Source organism: Haliotis cracherodii, unplaced genomic scaffold, assembly GCF_022045235.1.
Source record: "Haliotis cracherodii isolate W230 unplaced genomic scaffold, xgHalCrac1.p SCAF_25, whole genome shotgun sequence".
Taxonomy (NCBI): Eukaryota; Metazoa; Mollusca; class Gastropoda; order Lepetellida; family Haliotidae; genus Haliotis; species Haliotis cracherodii.
In genome coordinates, this window is record NW_027266281.1 from 2,499,473 (window position 1) to 2,516,883 (window position 17,411).

Here is a 17,411-nt window from a genome sequence, read left to right on the forward strand (position 1 = left end):
ATTGGTGAGGCACAAATTAGCTGCTACAACACATAGATAATTCTACCATCAAACTCGTTGAAATAATGATGACGGGAGGCTGACAGGAGCCACCGATTTTGCGTATTTTGACGCGTGGAGTTTTTATTACATTCCAAGAAACAAAATCTATGATATACTGAACCGCAAAAGAAACGCCACCCCAAGTAACATTGCATGAAAAGTCATCGTTTATATATCTGGCTATTCTTTTGTCAAAGTTTCTAAAAAATAACATTACCTTGTCCGGAAAAATATAATTTGATGATAAAAAAACAAAGCAGATGACAATAAAACCGATCGCCCAAAAACATCACGGCAACGGCCATGGTTACCCGATGCACGTGAGTTCCGTGCAAATTGAAATACACATGCGTTCCCCCATTTCTTGCCCTATAAAATCCACCCAGATCGGATAACATTCATTCGTTATTGAGTCGCTACCACAGGCCAAGATTGACAAGAAATCAGCGACACCAAACCCTTGGACGATTGCAGGCTGGACAAACCGCCCGGCAAGTACCCACTGCATTGCACGTCCAAGTAAGGACCATATACAGGCTCCAGCAACGGTACCAGACCACAAACACTACAGATGACCGACCACGTAGTGGAAGACCAAGGGTCCTCTTCTCATACGAGAGCCGTCACTGTATCTCAACAGCAGATGACAGAGGGACTCTGGTGACGCCGTGGGGAACGTTATTCGGATGCTTATGTTGTTGAGATAGACTCAAGGGGTGGTCCAAGCATCATGGTTTTGGGTGGAATTGGTCTTGCACAGAGGGTCGGCCCTGTGGTTTTCCACAACATCATTCCAGGGAGACAGCAGCTCAGTACATTGTTCAATTCTTGAGAACACACGCCACATTTCATTTGTGGCGTCGCTGCAACCGCACGTTACGCCCATGATAACGCCCATGATAACGCCCATGTCGAGGAGATTTCATCCAGCAGAACGACATCAGAACCATGCAGTGTTCTGCCCTCCGTCCCGATTTAATTCCCACTGAGCACGTGTGGGACGAGATTCAAAGACAGCTGAATGACGCCCGACCAAGGGCGACAACTGCATCTGAACTGGGTCACTCGCTGTGATTGTGGGCTCAAGTGCCTGTGGCATTCTTCAACCGCCTCATCCATTCCATGTATCGACGTTGCACGGAAGTCATCAATGTACATGGCGGACACACGAGATACTGACTTGTTATGGCATTTTCTCAGAGACTAGTGTTGTGTTTCACTTTACGAACATTTGACACTTTCATTTCAAACTTGATGATCAGTTTTGCCAGGTTTCATCTTTTCAATATGTCTTGAAGTATGTTCAAAGCCTTTCGACAAATAAGGTTTCTCTCCCTATCCATGGGGGACGTTTCTTATGCGGTTCAGTACATTATTAGCATCACAAAGTCTGAGCAGGGATTTTGCCTTGGAATCGAAGAGTCACGATAGTTTGAGCTTCTGAAGATGCTAGCTTCCTTACTATGGCTTCGATTTTTTTCATCTTTGTCCAATAATGTAAATCAATACGTTGACCTGAGATGAGGGTTTTAAAGTTAAAATTGTTTAATACGACCTTGAACGTATCTGATGTGTTTACCTCGTTACAGCACTTTCCTTTTATACACTCTATAACACTCGTTGTTCTCCATACCGCTTCTCTGTACCAATTCTAACACTCGTTGTTCTCCACACCTCTTCTCTATACCCGTTCTAACACTCGTTGTTGTCCATACCTCATCTCTGTGCCCGTTCTAACACACGTTGTTCTCCATACCTCTTCTCCATCCCCATTCTTCATACCTCTTCCACATACCCATTCTTCATACCTCTTCTCCATACCCATTCTCCATACCTCTTCTCCATCCCTCTTCTCCATCCCAGTCTTCATACCCTTCTTCATACCCCTTCTCTATACCCGTTCTCCATCTCTAATCTCCATCCCCGTTCTAACACTCGTGGTTCTCCATACCTCGTCTCTGTACCCGTTCTCCATACCCGTTCTTCATACCTCTCTATACCCGTTCTACATCCCCCTTGTCCATCCCAATTCCCAATCCCCGTTCTTCATACCTCTTCCCTGAACCCGTTCTTAAAACCTCTCCTCTGAACCCGTTCTTCAAACCTTTTCCCTGAACCCGTTCTTCATACCTTTTCCCTGAACCCGTTCTTCATACCTCTTCCCTCAACTCGTTCTTCATACCTCTTCCCTGAACCCGTTCTTTATACCTCTTTCCTGAACTCGTTCTTCATACCTCTTCCATGAACTTGTTCTCCATACCTGTCCTCCATACCTTTTCTAAATGCCCGTTCTCATAACCTCTTCCCCGATCCTCATGCTTCTCTATAGAGATTACTACACGAGTGTCTGTCAGATACCATTTATCTTTCAACGAGTTGTTTTAAAACGCATCTAACTAGCGAAAGCTTTGAAACAACGAGTTGTAAGATAAATGGTATCTGAGAGGCACGAGTGCAATAATGTGTTTCTTACACACCCTAAAATCGCACCTTTTTCGCCTACATATAAACCTAAAAACGTGTCAATTATATGTGGATTACAAAGGCGATGATGATAGTGCAAACCAGATAGGATCAAAGAACACGCATGATGCCGAGTTAAAAAAATTCACCTCCTAGAATTTACCAAATATGTACAACATTATTTATCCCCGTATGACATCACTACCGGTGACCGACTTCTACAAAATGGCGTGTTCACTGACAACAGTATGTGGGATTTTCAGAGGCGCACTTTCGTTGATTGAGGGATGGTATATACATAAAGGTGTCATGTAAGAAATCGGAAACAATCAGAAAAAATGCGTACTGTTATTTGTTTTTATGTTTTCCAGTGTATCCAAGAGGATTTGTCAGAAATGCAGATACCGTCGTCTTTCTGTGTGTCTTTGCGTCTGTCATGGCGTCACACAGGACGGGAACTTTTCAATTGCTGTTACATTTCACTGATCATTGTAATATTTATAATTTTAATTCCATAACTCTTCCCTCCAAACGCGGCAGCAGATGTGTGCAACAATTAGACAAATGATCTCTAAAAATGGGGGAGTGTAACATCTGAATTTTGCTTTGTTTACATTTCAAGTACAGTTTTCCGAGCACAGTGTTCGTTTCGCTTGATGTCATCTCGATCATTTGTTTTGGTGACAAAGACCATTTGTCACTTGATACTAGAATGTAGGTTGAATTCAGGGATGCTTGTATCGCAGCTGAGTTTGAAATGTACGTGATCTAGTAGGCGTTTCATATCCCGTATACGTGAAATGTGATTTTGTAAACACTATCCAAAATGGCGAAAAGTGCGCTTCAGCGTTCGTGTTTTTGTATTTTCCAAAACACTCTAAACGATTCCAGGTTCCTCGGCAACGTTTCAGAATTATCAATGGTGTTTCGGTGAAAAACTGAAAACTGGAAACACATTACACGGGAATATAACTATTCAACACAGGTGTAGGTGGAGCAAAGTAACAGGTATCTCTATACCCGTTCTCCATACCCGTTCTCCATATCTATTCTCCATACCTGTTATCTGTACCCGTTCTCCATCCCTGTTATCCGCACCTGTTCTCTATACGCGTTGTCTATACCCGTTCTCCATACCCATTCTTCATACATGCTCTCCAGACCTGTTCTCTTTACTCTATACCCGTTCTTTATACCTCTTCTCTATACTTGTTCCTCATACCAGTTCTTCATGCCTCTACTCCATACCTGTTATCCATACCTGTTCTCCATACCCGTTTCTTTATACCCATTTTTCATACCTTATCTTCATACCCGTTCTTTATACCTCTTCTTATACCCATTCTTCATACTTCTTCTCTATAACCTTTCTCCTTACCCCTTCTTCATTCTTCTTCTTTATGCCTGTTCTTCATAACCATTTTCTATACCCGTACTCCATACCCGTTCTCCATACCCGTTCTATGTACAACTTCTCTGTACCCGTTCTTCATACTTCTTTCTATAACAGTTCTCCATACCCATTCTTCAAAACTGTTCTCTTTACCCGTTCTTCATACTTCTTATCCATACCCTTTTTTCATAACCCTTCTCCATACCTGTTCTCCATACCCACAGTATATTGACTTCAAGCTCGACATGTCCTTGTTTTATTTCCAATGTGACGAAATGACAATGGCATCTAAAGGGGTCAAATACCAATGCATGCGGTATCAATATAATCTTGCGTGTTCAACAAAGCACTGTTTGCTATGGCCGTCATACATACCTGATCGCATGACAAGACTACAACTCATGAACATAACGAACTCTCGTAAAAAGACTTGGACTGTTTTTTGTCAACAGCTAGGCAAAAGGATTGTCTTACAGCTTGACATCAGTCGACATTATTTAAGGGCTAGCAAATCAGTGAGACATCTGCCTGTGTCAGTGTGACCGAACCAAACCATATTATACAGCGAACAGTGTAATAAAACGTTTTTCACTTCCACACTGCTAAATTAATATCTGGGGTGTTGCCCAAGACACGTGACAGCTACGATCATATGCGGGTACGGTGGGGTGTGAGGTGAGAAGGTGGTATCCGTACCCACATGTGTTCACACGTCACAACGTAGAGTGGGAGAATATGGATCTGACAGCTTGCAGTAGCATTCCAGGAATGTCACAGCGGTGACCACTTGAAATTGTACCCTTGTGGGCAATTGGACTTCAGATTGAGATCAAGGGAGATGACACAGAGAGTCTGAGAGAAATATAGACGTGGATGAACGAGAGCGATTTAGACATTGAGGCGAGACAGGGAGTGATTGACACAGGGGGTATATTGAGTGAGTGGCATAGTATGGTATTCCTGCAATATCGTGGGGTGGGGGGGGGGGGGGGGGGGGTCATTAGAAAAGCGTCGCACGCATAGCACCATTGTGAGAATCGAACCCGGGTCTTCGGTGTGAGTGGCGAATGCTTTAACCATCCGGCTACACAATCTACCCAAGGTATTTAGAAGATACAGCCTCGGCAATACACCCTCTAAGGGGTATCGCGAACAATACGGCTCATTGAATGCGGGACCTGTAATAAACCACTCGCTCAATACCGCAAATTCACAATGCTGCATAATTAGTGACGGGTGCGGCATTACATGTATTCTATAACGTGGCTTTTAATTCACATTGTGCTTTATTTGTGTGCTACTGCTCTGATGTTTGACACGTAGTTTTAGATTGTTAAAAACTCATAACGATTCTTCCTTCCCCCACTTTAACAAAATATACGGCTCCCACCATTTTTACCACATCCGCCACAAGTAGTCCCCACCTCCCTACCCAACCCGTAATGCCGACCGCGTGAACTAAGAAAACATTACGCTCTAACCGTGGACCTTAACTAAGCCGTAAATCCTGAAAAGCCAGTTGTGTGTGTAACAGATAAGTGTTAGTCATAGGGCAATTATCATTGATTTGATATGTACTGTGGGATCCTATTCCTGAGGAATTGCGATGTAAAAGCGTCTGCACTGCGGAGATTTACAGGGAAATTCAGGTCAAGGATAGCGTATGGGTTACCTGTGCATTGAGGTTAGACGTCGGGAGTAGGAAATGATAAGGTTAGGGGATAGAGTTAGGAGTAGGTTTAGGGGTATGGTTGGTTATTAGGTTAGCGGTTGTAGGGGAAGCTAGGGTAGGGCATGGGTATGTGTAGGGTGGAGGTAGAGGTAGGTGTAGGGAGGAGGTAGGTGTAGGGTGGAGGTAGAGGTAGGTGTAGGGTGGAGGTAGAGGTAGGTGGAGGGTGGAGGCAGAGGTAGGTGGAGGGTGGAGGCAGAGGTAGGTGTAAGGTGGAGGTAGAGGTAGGTGCAGGGTGGAGGTAGAGGTAGGTGCAGGGTGGAGGTAGAGGTAGGTGTAGGGTGGAGGGTGGAGGTAGAGGTAGGTGCAGGGTGGAGGCAGAGGTAGGTGTAGGGTGGAGGTAGGGGTAGGTGTAGGGTGGAGGTAAAGGTAGGTGTAGGGTGGAGGTAGAGGTAGGTGTAGGGTGGAGGTAGAGGTAGGTGTAGGGTGGAGGTAGAGGTAGGTGTAGGGTGGAGGTAGAGGTAGGTGTAGGGTGGAGGTAGAGGTAGGTGTAGGGTGGAGGTAGAGGTAGGTGTAGGGTGGAGGTAGAGGTAGGAGTAGGGTGGAGGTAGAGGTAGGTGTAGGGTGGAGGTAGAGGTAGGTGTAGGGTGGAGGTAGAGGTAGGAGTAGGGTAGGGCATGGGTAGGTGTAGGGTGGAGGTAGAGGTAGGTGTAGGGTGGAGGCAGAGGTAGGTGTAGGGTGGAGGCAGAGGTTGGTGTAGGGTAGGGCATGGGTAGGTGTAAGGTGGAGGTACAGGTAGGTGTAGGGTGGAGGTAGAGGTAGGAGTAGGGTAGGGCATGGGTAGGTGTAGGGTGGAGGTAGAGGTAGGTGTAGGGTGGAGGCAGAGGTAGGTGTAGGGTGGAGGTAGAGGTAGGAGTAGGGTAGGGCATGGGTAGGTGTAGGGTGGAGGTAGAGGTAGGTGTAGGGTGGAGGCAGAGGTAGGTGTAGGGTGGAGGTAGAGGTAGGAGTAGGGTAGGGCATGGGTAGGTGTAAGGTGGAGGTACAGGTAGGTGTAGGGTGGAGGTAGAGGTAGGAGTAGGGTGGAGGCAGAGGTAGGTGTAGGGTGGAGGCAGAGGTTGGTGTAGGGTAAGAGTAGGGTTTTGGATAGGATCGGGTAGAGGTAACGTAAGGGGTAGGGGTAGGATTAGGGTTAAAGTAGGATAATGATAGGGGTAGGTAGAGTTAAGGGTAAGGGTAATGTTAGATAGGGGTGGAGAATGGGGAGTAGGGGTAAGGATAGGGATAGGGAAGGGGTGGTGATAAGGAATAGATATAATCGAAGGGGTGGTGAAATGAAGAGTAGAGTTGGGTAGGGTAGGGGTAACAGCAAGAGTAGAGGAGAAGGGGTGAGAGTACGGGTAGGGATAAGGAGCTGAGAGTATGGGTAATGGTAGGGGTAGAGTAGCAGTAAGGGTTGGGGCATTGTAGAGCAGGGTTAAAGGTTTGGGTTTGAGTATGGGTAGTGGTTAGTGTAGAGATTAGGGTATGTACATGGGTAGGGGGTAGGATAAATGTGAAGGTTTAGGTAAGGGTATGGTTATGGGGGGGGGGGGGGGGGGGGGTTAGATTTGAGGCTAGGGTGTCGGTACAGGTAGGGTAGAGTAGTCAAGGAGAGATATTGGTTTCGGTACGGGTTATGGTAAAGTTGGGGAGGGTTCAGGTTGGGGATGGCGGTAGGGTTGGGGAGGGTTAAGGGTGGTTGTAGTGGAAGGGTTTCTGGAAAGGTTTGTGTAAGGGTTAAGACAGAGGCTTGGGTAAGGGGCTCAATGCCGTACTATTGTGATACCTCAGTTTGCTGGTATTCCACGACACCTGTTGATTCTTCACTCAATTTTCAGGGCGGTCGGGTAGCCTAGTGGTTAAAGCGTTCGCTCGTCACGCCGAAGCCCCGGGTTCGATTCCCGACATGGGAACAATGTGTGAAGCCCATTTCTGGTGTCCACCACCATGATATTGGTGGAATATTGCTAAAAGCGGTGTAAAACCACTCACTCACTCACTCATTCAATGTTCTACTGTCTGTCGATCTACGCTTATGCCCACGTGTGTGTACCCCAACACAGTTTCACATTAATAGAACCGTTGTGATGTGTGCAAAGTCTCCTGCTCGAATGTGAACGTCACATCGAATACATCATGATGCGACATATTATAATTTGTCAGTAAATAATATTACGAAATATATACATATGTCTTCTCTCTCCATTATATATATATTTAATATTTTTATATGTGTCATACTTCACAAAGTTAGAATGCACTTTGACGTCATGCTATGTTAGAGTGACGTCAAAACAGTGTGACGGTATAACTGTACTCTTGAAAATCACATTCGTGAAGCGAGGGGGGGAGGGGGGGGGGGGCGGTAAATTATACTGCTCATCTTTGGACTTGTGTATTTTATCTACATATATATATATATATATATATATATATATATTACACAGAGAGAGAGGGGGAGAGAGAGAGAGAGAGAGAGAGAGAGAGAGAGAGAGAGACAGAGAGAAAGAGACACAAACACACACAGATACATATGTGTATATCATATTATATATGGGTGGTTACAGACGCTGTAAATATAACAATGACAATCTTACGAGAATCACTGATGAAAATAAAGGAAATGAACACGGACATTCTTGTGTACCTACATCCCTAGTAACTGTAAAGTTATGTCCGTTATAAAAGCCAATATTCCAATTTACAGCAAAGTAAATGACAAAATGTCTCAAATGCGTAAAATTATACCAGCACAAGAGAGCCTAAAAATCTCAAACAAATCCTTTGTCCATCAAAATAACAAGACACAACACCGTAAGAGTAACACAATGTCACACAACACGATGTGGAACCTGCCCAATAATAATTGAAGACTGCAAGTATACATTTTTGAGAAATGTACTCTTACTTTCAAAAAACAACAGACATTTTACACAGACAGCAAATTCAGGATCCAACTGTACATTGTATAAATGTAAGCAACCATTTTAATGAATGCTGGGGCGATCACTTTACTGTCTTTCCGTGTTATAGATTGTTTAACAATGACAAACATTTACGATTGGACAAAAAACAGATGTTCATTAGGCTTTAGCGATACAACTCGGTTCGTAAAATGTTCAAGGAGAGCCCATATGGCATTTATCACATGCAAAAGTATTGACCGCAACCATAATTGTAACATAAAAATATCCACTCACCAAATAACACCAGATGGAAATATGGGCCAGTTCACACCCACACCAACTTGTCCATCCACCACCCCAGTCCCATACCCGCTCCCACTCCAACATCCACATCTGACTGAACATACCTACATACACACACCCTACACCTTCCTCACCAAAACAGTAAACATATAGCATCAATCATCCTTACCCACACACCCTATACCTTCCTCACCAAAACAGTAAACATATAGCATCAATCATCCTCACCCACACACCCTACACCTTCCTCACCAAAACAGTAAACATATAGCATCAATCATCCTTACCCACACACCCTATACCTTCCTCACCAAAACAGTAAACATATAGTATCAATCATCCTCACCCACACACCCTATACCTTCCTCACCAAAACAGTAAACATATAGTATCAATCATCCTTACCCACACATCCTATACCTTCCTCGCCAAAACAGTAAACATATAGCATCAATCATCCTTACCCACACACCCTACACCTTCCTCACCAAAACAGTAAACATATAGTATCAATCATCCTCACCCACACACCCTATACCTTCCTCACCAAAACAGTAAACATATAGCATCAATCATCCTTACCCACACACCCTATACCTTCCTCGCCAAAACAGTAAACATATAGTATCAATCATCCTTACCCACACACCCTACACCTTCCTCGCCAAAACAGTAAACATATAGCATCAATCATCCTCACCCACACACCCTACACCTTCCTCACCAAAACAGTAAACATATAGCATCAATCATCCTCACCCACACACCCTACACCTTCCTCACCAAAACAGTAAACATATAGCATCAATCATCCTCACCCACACACCCTACACCTTCCTCACCAAAACAGTAAACATATAGTATCACTCATCCTTACCCACACATCCTACACCTTCCTCACCAAAACAGTAAACGTATAGCATCAATCATCCTTACCCACACATCCTCACCCTTCTTCACCAACCACTGTTAATATCAGGTTATCAATATATCAATATATATATATAATTATTTCAGTCCCCAGCAATGCATCACATAAATCACGCTTCAAAGCTGCATGTTATCCACAATGCCACACTAGATCATGTCATAACCATAATGATACACATATACTTACAAGGACCAGATAGAAAAGCGTTGAGGTGATAGTAATGGCGGTAAATGCGCCGTCACAATGCATTGTGCAAGCTACCTCATAAAGTACCCAACTTACACAATTCAGCATGATAGCTAGGTACACAATTGATCATGTACATAATGGCAAGCGTCTCACCTTTTTGGCTGATGTAGTGAACCAAACTATACTTTTCAAAGTGTAGTCCCAAGCACTGCCAAGTAATCCCGTTAAGATCAATCCACCATGTTGTTTTTTTCTTGTCATGTGCGTGACATCGATATGTGTATTGGCATGTTGAACATGGCAACTGCAACTTGGGGGCCAGTGTAGCAGGGTCGTAGGAGGCGTTGCTGTTCGCTCTGCAGCACTGTGTCTGTTAGGTGTACCAGAGGTCTATTACTCTGGGTTCTAATCTGCCACAGTCACCCTGACCATGTTTCTAGGTGTGTCAGCACTGTGCTCGTGTTTATATGGTACAGAACATTTATATTTTAATATTCTGTGATAATATCTTTCAATCTTGCTGTAAAATTTCTTAATCGATTTTCAAACAGTCTAACAAAATAGGACACTTTCATTACAAAGGACGAATGTAGGAGGGTTGTAACAGTTTATAGCAGATGGTCATGATTACATCGAGTCGCATACGTTTGACTCTTTCACGATACTGGAGTGTTTTCCTGATATTGCTGACATCGAACATACTGGTGTGCGTGTAGAGGTTGTTGGAAGAAGGGTTACGGGATGCGGGTGGGTGTGGGTGTGGGTGTGGGTGTGGGTATGGGTATGGGTATGGGCATGGGTATGGGTATGGGCATGGGTATGGGTATGGGTATGGGTATGGGTGTAGGTATGGGTATGGGTGTAGGTGTAGGTGTAGGTGTGGGTGTGTGGGTATGGGTGTAGGTATCGGTGTGGGTATGTGTGTGGGTGCGGATTGATGTGGGTGTGGGTGTGGAAGCGTGTGGGTGGTGGGTGGTAGGCGGTCGGCTGTGGGTGTGAGTGTGAGTGTGGGGATTGGTGTGCGTGTGGATGGGTGTTGGTGTGGGTGTGGATGGCTGTTGGTGTTGGTGTGGGTGGTGGTTGGTGTGTGTGTGTGTGTGTCTGTTGGGAGTGGGTGTGGGTGTGGGTATGGGCATGTGCGTGGGCGTGGGCGTGGGCGTGGGTATGTGTGTGGGTATGGCTGTGGGTGTGGGTGTGGGTGGGTGTGAGTGTGGGTGTGGGTGTGGGGATTGGTGTGGGTGTGGATGGTTGTTTTGGGGGTATAGGTGTTGGTGTGGATGGGTGTTGGTGTTGGTGTGGGTGGTGGTTGGCGGGTGTGGGTGTGGGTGTGGGTGTGTGGGGGTGTGGGTGTGTGGGTGTTGGTGTGGATGGGTGTGGATAGGTGTATGCTATCTATATAATTTATGTTATCACCTGCTACATCCACAGTTGACATATCAATAGCTTTTTATGCATACAGCGGCCTGTGACAATCTTTAGTATTCTCGCCTACCCACATGTGCAGTGATGCCATCTCTATATTATATTATGTGTACAATTATAAGTCGATCTTATGTCTTCGCTTTTAGGAATATTAATTTTATGTATCCATATATTGGCCGCAAAGTGACCCTTGGAACTTTATTACACACCTCATTTCACCTCACATCGCCTGTGATTATAAGGCCACACACCCCTAGACTTCACCGAATTAGACATTATAAGATCAACACGAGTGTTAACAAATCATATGTTATGAACGCAAGGCATGTAATATGGGAACTGCTATAAATAATCTCGATATCACGTGAGCACATTAAGACAAGATATAAGATACTTTATATAAAATGCACATGTATCAAGTACACATGCTTGACATACTCAAGCTATGACGTTGTGTTCAAATATAATATCAAGTATCCTGGGGATTTTCTATCCACTACAGACAGGTAGATTCCCGAGGAGAAACGAGCCTGTCACAGCTTTGGAACTTCACGGGAATTCAACGTCCGGGTGTGCACAATGGATCAACTGTCACCGACCCGTTTAGCTCTTCTGGTTGGCTTTTAAGGCCTGATATTATATCGCCTCACATGGGTTCACCGTAGCTCTGCACGCACTGCTGTTTGTTGGTGATTAAAGCAAGTGAAAACTTGTCGATTGAATTATGTAGTCCAGGGGAGAAACCTCGTTGTGTATTATCAGTGGTAAAGTGTGTCTAGGCTCAATAATATAATGGTTGCGTGACGTGGGTTTGAAGTCGCTTTTAACAGTGATTCATGTATACCACAGCGCGCCAGCTTAACGTGGGAGGAAAGCCCGTAGTGACGGAGGTCATACACGTTTGCAACTCGGTTGGAAGCCACGAAAACGGGAATGTCGCCGACAAATCAACAAACACAAATGCGCGAATTTGGGATTCGAACCCACTAACAGTGGACCGAAGTCCCATGAAAGCAACTCTGTTCAATGAAGACGGTGTGTCAGGCCATTTGGCCTGCCTTACACACTCGATGGTAGGATGGTAAGTGGCGACTGTGCTTGTCGTAAGAGGCGACTGAAGGCGACTCGCTGACTTGGTTGATGTATGTCTAAGTTTCCCAATTGCATGAATCGATGTACAACATATCAATCACTAGGTCCGGTCTAGATAATTTACAGACAGCCGTCATATAGCTGGAATATTGCTGAGTGCGGCGTTAAACAACAAACAAACAAACAATACAGATACGGCTTTTAACGGGGTAACAAATTTCAATTATTTGGTAAGGGTAAACATCTAAATTAGAATTAGAATGAAAATCTACCAGCACATGATTCCAAGTCCTAAATTGTTTACAACTTGATACAATGTGTTGATAGTTTCTAACCAAAGGTATAGCATTTTAAGACACCATTAGACGCGTCATATTGTAATGTATTATATATCATACAGATAGGAATATATCTGTTCATGTTTCGGTTGAGCATAAATGACATTAGTAAGCTATCCTGTGTCGAGATCACAGTGTGTGCTTTTCGCCAGATTGAATAATCGCCCCCATTATACACACGAAGAGAAACATTTCGTCACATAATTCCTTTTCGCAAATTATTTCCAATATCTACACTATAAAACGCTGTTATTTGAGCACTACTGGCAACGGTATTAGTGAGAACATATCTCAGCAACATCCAGGTGGGGGCCACCAGAAATAGTTCACACATGTACCCACATTGGGAATAGAGCCGGGGCCTCGGCGTGAGTAGCGAACACTTTCACCTCTGGGCTAGCCCCACATGTAGGCGTGTGGCCCCGAATAATTGCAAAGATTGTAAAATTACTTCCCATTGACTAACTAATAGTCATAGAGTGGAAGGGGACCAGCCGTCCAAGGCGCCACGATTCGCTGTGCAGAGTTGCGTCCCTTGGGCACGCCAGAAACCTATGATTGTGGGTTCGAATCCCGGTTCGGCCCGATTATGTTTCTAGGTTTGTCAGCACCATACCCGTGTTCGTGGGTTTCACCGAAGAGGTAAACGTCTGAGACCTGCATCTCTTCGGGCTTTCCTCCCACATTAAGTTGACACGCCGCGATATAACTCGAATACTGTTAAAAGCCGCGTTAAACCCAACTCACTGGCTCGTTTCAGCTCACAGCCGTTATCGTGAGTTTCACCAAAAATATGATGCTTTCTACATTAAGAACAAATATTACAATCCGAAAACGTTGTACTCGTTGTCATGTATATTAGTACGTCAAGCATTACAACCACTTACTTATGTAAACGTCTGAGACCTGCATCATTTCGGGCTTTCCCCACATTAAGCCGCCACGCCGTAATATAACTGTAATACTGTTAAAAGCGGCGTTAAACCCAACTCACTCACTCACTCACTCATAGAGTGGAACGAAAGCTGCATTTGGATGTAAATCGTCAATGCTAAGCTTTTGAACTTTCACTGTTGTTGGTTGCGATATGATTTTGCGACAGATCCCTTGTCTAATTGGTTGACGCTGAGGCTATTTTTGGATAAGATCAAAGGTTATTTGTACATAATGACCGGTTCGAGTAATGACTCGTGATGGAGTTTGTGTGCGGTATGGAGTCAATGAGCAGGATGGAGTTTGTGAACGGGATGGAGTTAGTGAGCGGGATGGTGTTTGTGAGTGCGATGGAGTCAGTGAGCGGGATGGTGTTTGTGAGCGGGATGGAGTTTGTGAGTAGGATGGAGTCAGTGAGCGGGATGGAGTTTGTGAGCGGGAATATGTTTGTGAGAGGGATGATGTTTGTGAGCGGGATGGAGTTTGTGAGTAGGATGGAGTCAGTGAGCGGGATGGTGTTTGTGAGAGGGATGGAGTTTTTGAGCGGGATGGAGCCAATGAGCAGGATGCTGTTTGTGAGCAGGATGGAGTTAGTGTGTGGGATGAAGTTTTTGAGCAGGATGGAGTTAATGAGCAGGATGGGTTTTTGAGTGGGATAGAGTTAGTGAGCGGGATGGAGTCTGAAACGTCACGACAAAGAATGACATGTATGGACAAGGAGCTGTGAAAGATGTCATACATCAGGAAGGGCACATATAACCACACGAACCAAGGTACTGTTGAGCTACTCTGCCTCGGAATTACCACAGGGCCAAATGAACATTTATGTATCTGGACAAACATAAGAACCGATTGACTGCTGGTTTTTTTTCACAACACTCTAGCTGCATCTCAACGTTTTGTAAAAAATATTCAGGGACGATTCACAAAACAGAAGTATAGAAATTCAGACCCTATTTTTATTTCTGATAAATTTACATTTGTCTACTTTATGATTGCGGATTCGCAAAAAGCTAATAGCTCTACACCTGGAAATTAGTTCAGCACGACATAATCAAAACGACACAATGGTAGGTTTTCAAAATGAGTAAATTGAATCCGTACATATATTATTGCTCATTCCCAACACCAGGTCATTCAATACCACTGTCAAGGTGGTAAATATTGCACACACTGTACATGAAGCATAACACCCATGACAAGTCCAGAGAACACATATTAGTCGTGAACATTTCAGATACACATTACTCGACACAGGCAGCATGCACATCACAAAGCATTATCGTGGCATATTGTAGAATGTCTGAAGCATTACGATGGCAGATTATTGGAATGAAAACTGCAGGGGACCCGTAAATATCCGGGGTAGAATGGGTCTTAAGCAACCCATGCTTGCCGAAAGAGGCGACTATACTTGTCGTAAGGGGCTAATGACGGGATCGGGTGGTCAGGCACGTTGACTTGGTTGATGCATGTCATCAATCCCAATTGTGTGGATCGATGCTCATGATGTCAAGAACTGGTTTGTCTGGACCAGACTCGATTATTTACAGACCGACGTCATATAGCTTGACCACTGCTGAGTCCGGCGTTAAACAACAAACAAACAAACAAATAAAATCTTTAAAAAACAATAACAAATAAAAACTGCAGGGATGTCATGGAGACATCCAGGAGAGAAGATTATTAAGGCTCGTAAGGCGACGTCCATTTGACAACAGAACAGTTTTAAAGGCACAGTTGCTGCCAGGCAGAGCCATTTGAATCAGAAACATCAGAAAATTGTCTGTAAGCAATTGGATACAGAGCCAGAAGGCGGACCAAGCATCACAACACAGAACATTCTAGAGACCCATCCAATTGGTGGGGGGGTCGGCAATGGTATGGGGATGTGTTTCATTCAACTGTAAACTTGACCTTATCGGAGATCACATGCGTCAGAATCCCATCGAGACACTTAAGTCCAGCTCATAATCCAGTAGAACATCTGTGGGACATTTTAGGCCACCAAGTGCTTCAAACATATCCACCTGTCCAATGTAAACATGAACTTGCTGCTGCCTTGCGTGCAAAGTGGACTTGAATATCTCAGCGTCAAGTGCACCATTTTATTCATGAAATGATGAGACGTGTCCCGTCAGTATGCAGGGTAGTTACACGAAATATTGACAAGAACAGTTTTTTCGCATCTTCCGGTTTGGGATTCTGTTGATGCAGACTGATTTGAAGAAGTTCAATAATTATTGAGTGGCAACAGTAATTTTCACTTTGTTGTGTTCCTAAAGATGCCAACAAATCACAATAAATTCCTTGTTCCAAATAAAAGCCTTGCTTTCTAAATGTTTTATGACAGCATTTGATACTCAGTGTCATCTGGAACGCACTACGCCGCAAGTAAATTGACTCAATCACAAAATTATGGGTGGTACTTAATTGATTTCCATGTGTATATATGTTGTAAGGTCTTCTGGCCCACATAACATATAACACAGAGGTACGAACACAAGACGTTTACTTGACAAAGACAATAACGAGACTGGTTACAATCGAAATCGGATCACGCGTCATAGTCTATGATTCCACGTGCAGCCACACACTACTGTTGGGGACCGTTGCGTTCGGGCGAAGCTGTCCAGTACCGGGAACAACCTCACATCCCTCCCCTCTCAGGAAAGGTCTGGCACGACTTGATCAACACTTATGACGACTGTTTCTCTCGATGAACGATCTGATGACTTGACTTGCAGGAACTCACCTTGAAACTCTTTCAGATGTCTGTTCTTGACGATGTAATTTAGCTGATGTATGAGATTCGACACACTTATCCCATAACTCTACACAGCCATCCATTTCCTCCCACACAGAAGAAAAATCGTCTGACACTAACTGGTGAATCAAACTGTTATGACCAAACATAACAAAATACGGAGCAAAACCAGTGGTGCGATTTATCAACGAATTATGTGCTAAGACAATTTCTGGCAAAACTCTGTCCCATGTTTTCTCACACTCTGCTGTTTTCACTAACGAAGTTTTTAATGTTCTGTGAGCTCTTTCGACTGGATTAGCTTGTGGTCTAGCAACTGGAGTATAACTACATCTAATTCCCCAATTGGAAATAAACATACTGAACTCTTTTGATGTAAAGACAGTACCATTATCCATATGTAAAACACTGGGCGGACCAAATATGGAAAACAGACGTTCCAAAACTGTTGCAGCACTAGATGACGTCGCCGTACGAACTGGAAAGGCGAAAAACATCCTACTCAGATCATCTAAACATGTAAACACATACACATAACCACAAGACGAACGTGGAAGTGGGCCAACAAAATCGCAATGAAGAACCTGCCAAGGACGCGAAGCAGTAACCGTAACACCTAAAGGAGATCTAGGTATAGCATGTGGACCCTCTATACACACAGTACATTTCTCCACTATTTCAGCTACCTCGCGTTGAGTAATTGAAGAATTAACTTTCTGTGCTAAGTGCCATGTTCTTTTTACACCAAAGTGCCCCAATTCATGAGCTTTCCGAATAATAGCACGTCGTTTATCTTGACCTCTAGTCACAGCAAATACAGGCAATTCACTTCCATCTTCAACAGGCATACGACTCAAAACATCACTTAGAATGTTTTCATTCCCTGGAATATGATCTATGTCAAATGAATATTCAGAAAGTTCT

General features: G+C 44.1%; 1 protein-coding gene across 1 annotated transcript; it reads left to right on the forward strand.

Annotated features, from left to right (window-relative positions):
- Positions 1-13,980: 13,980 nt before the first annotated feature.
- Positions 13,981-14,370, forward strand: LOC139472627 (uro-adherence factor A-like). The gene has a single exon (XM_071255094.1). It carries the CDS (start codon positions 13,981-13,983, stop codon positions 14,368-14,370), a length of 390 nt encoding a protein of 129 aa, XP_071111195.1.
- The last annotated feature ends 3,041 nt before the right edge of the window (positions 14,371-17,411 follow it).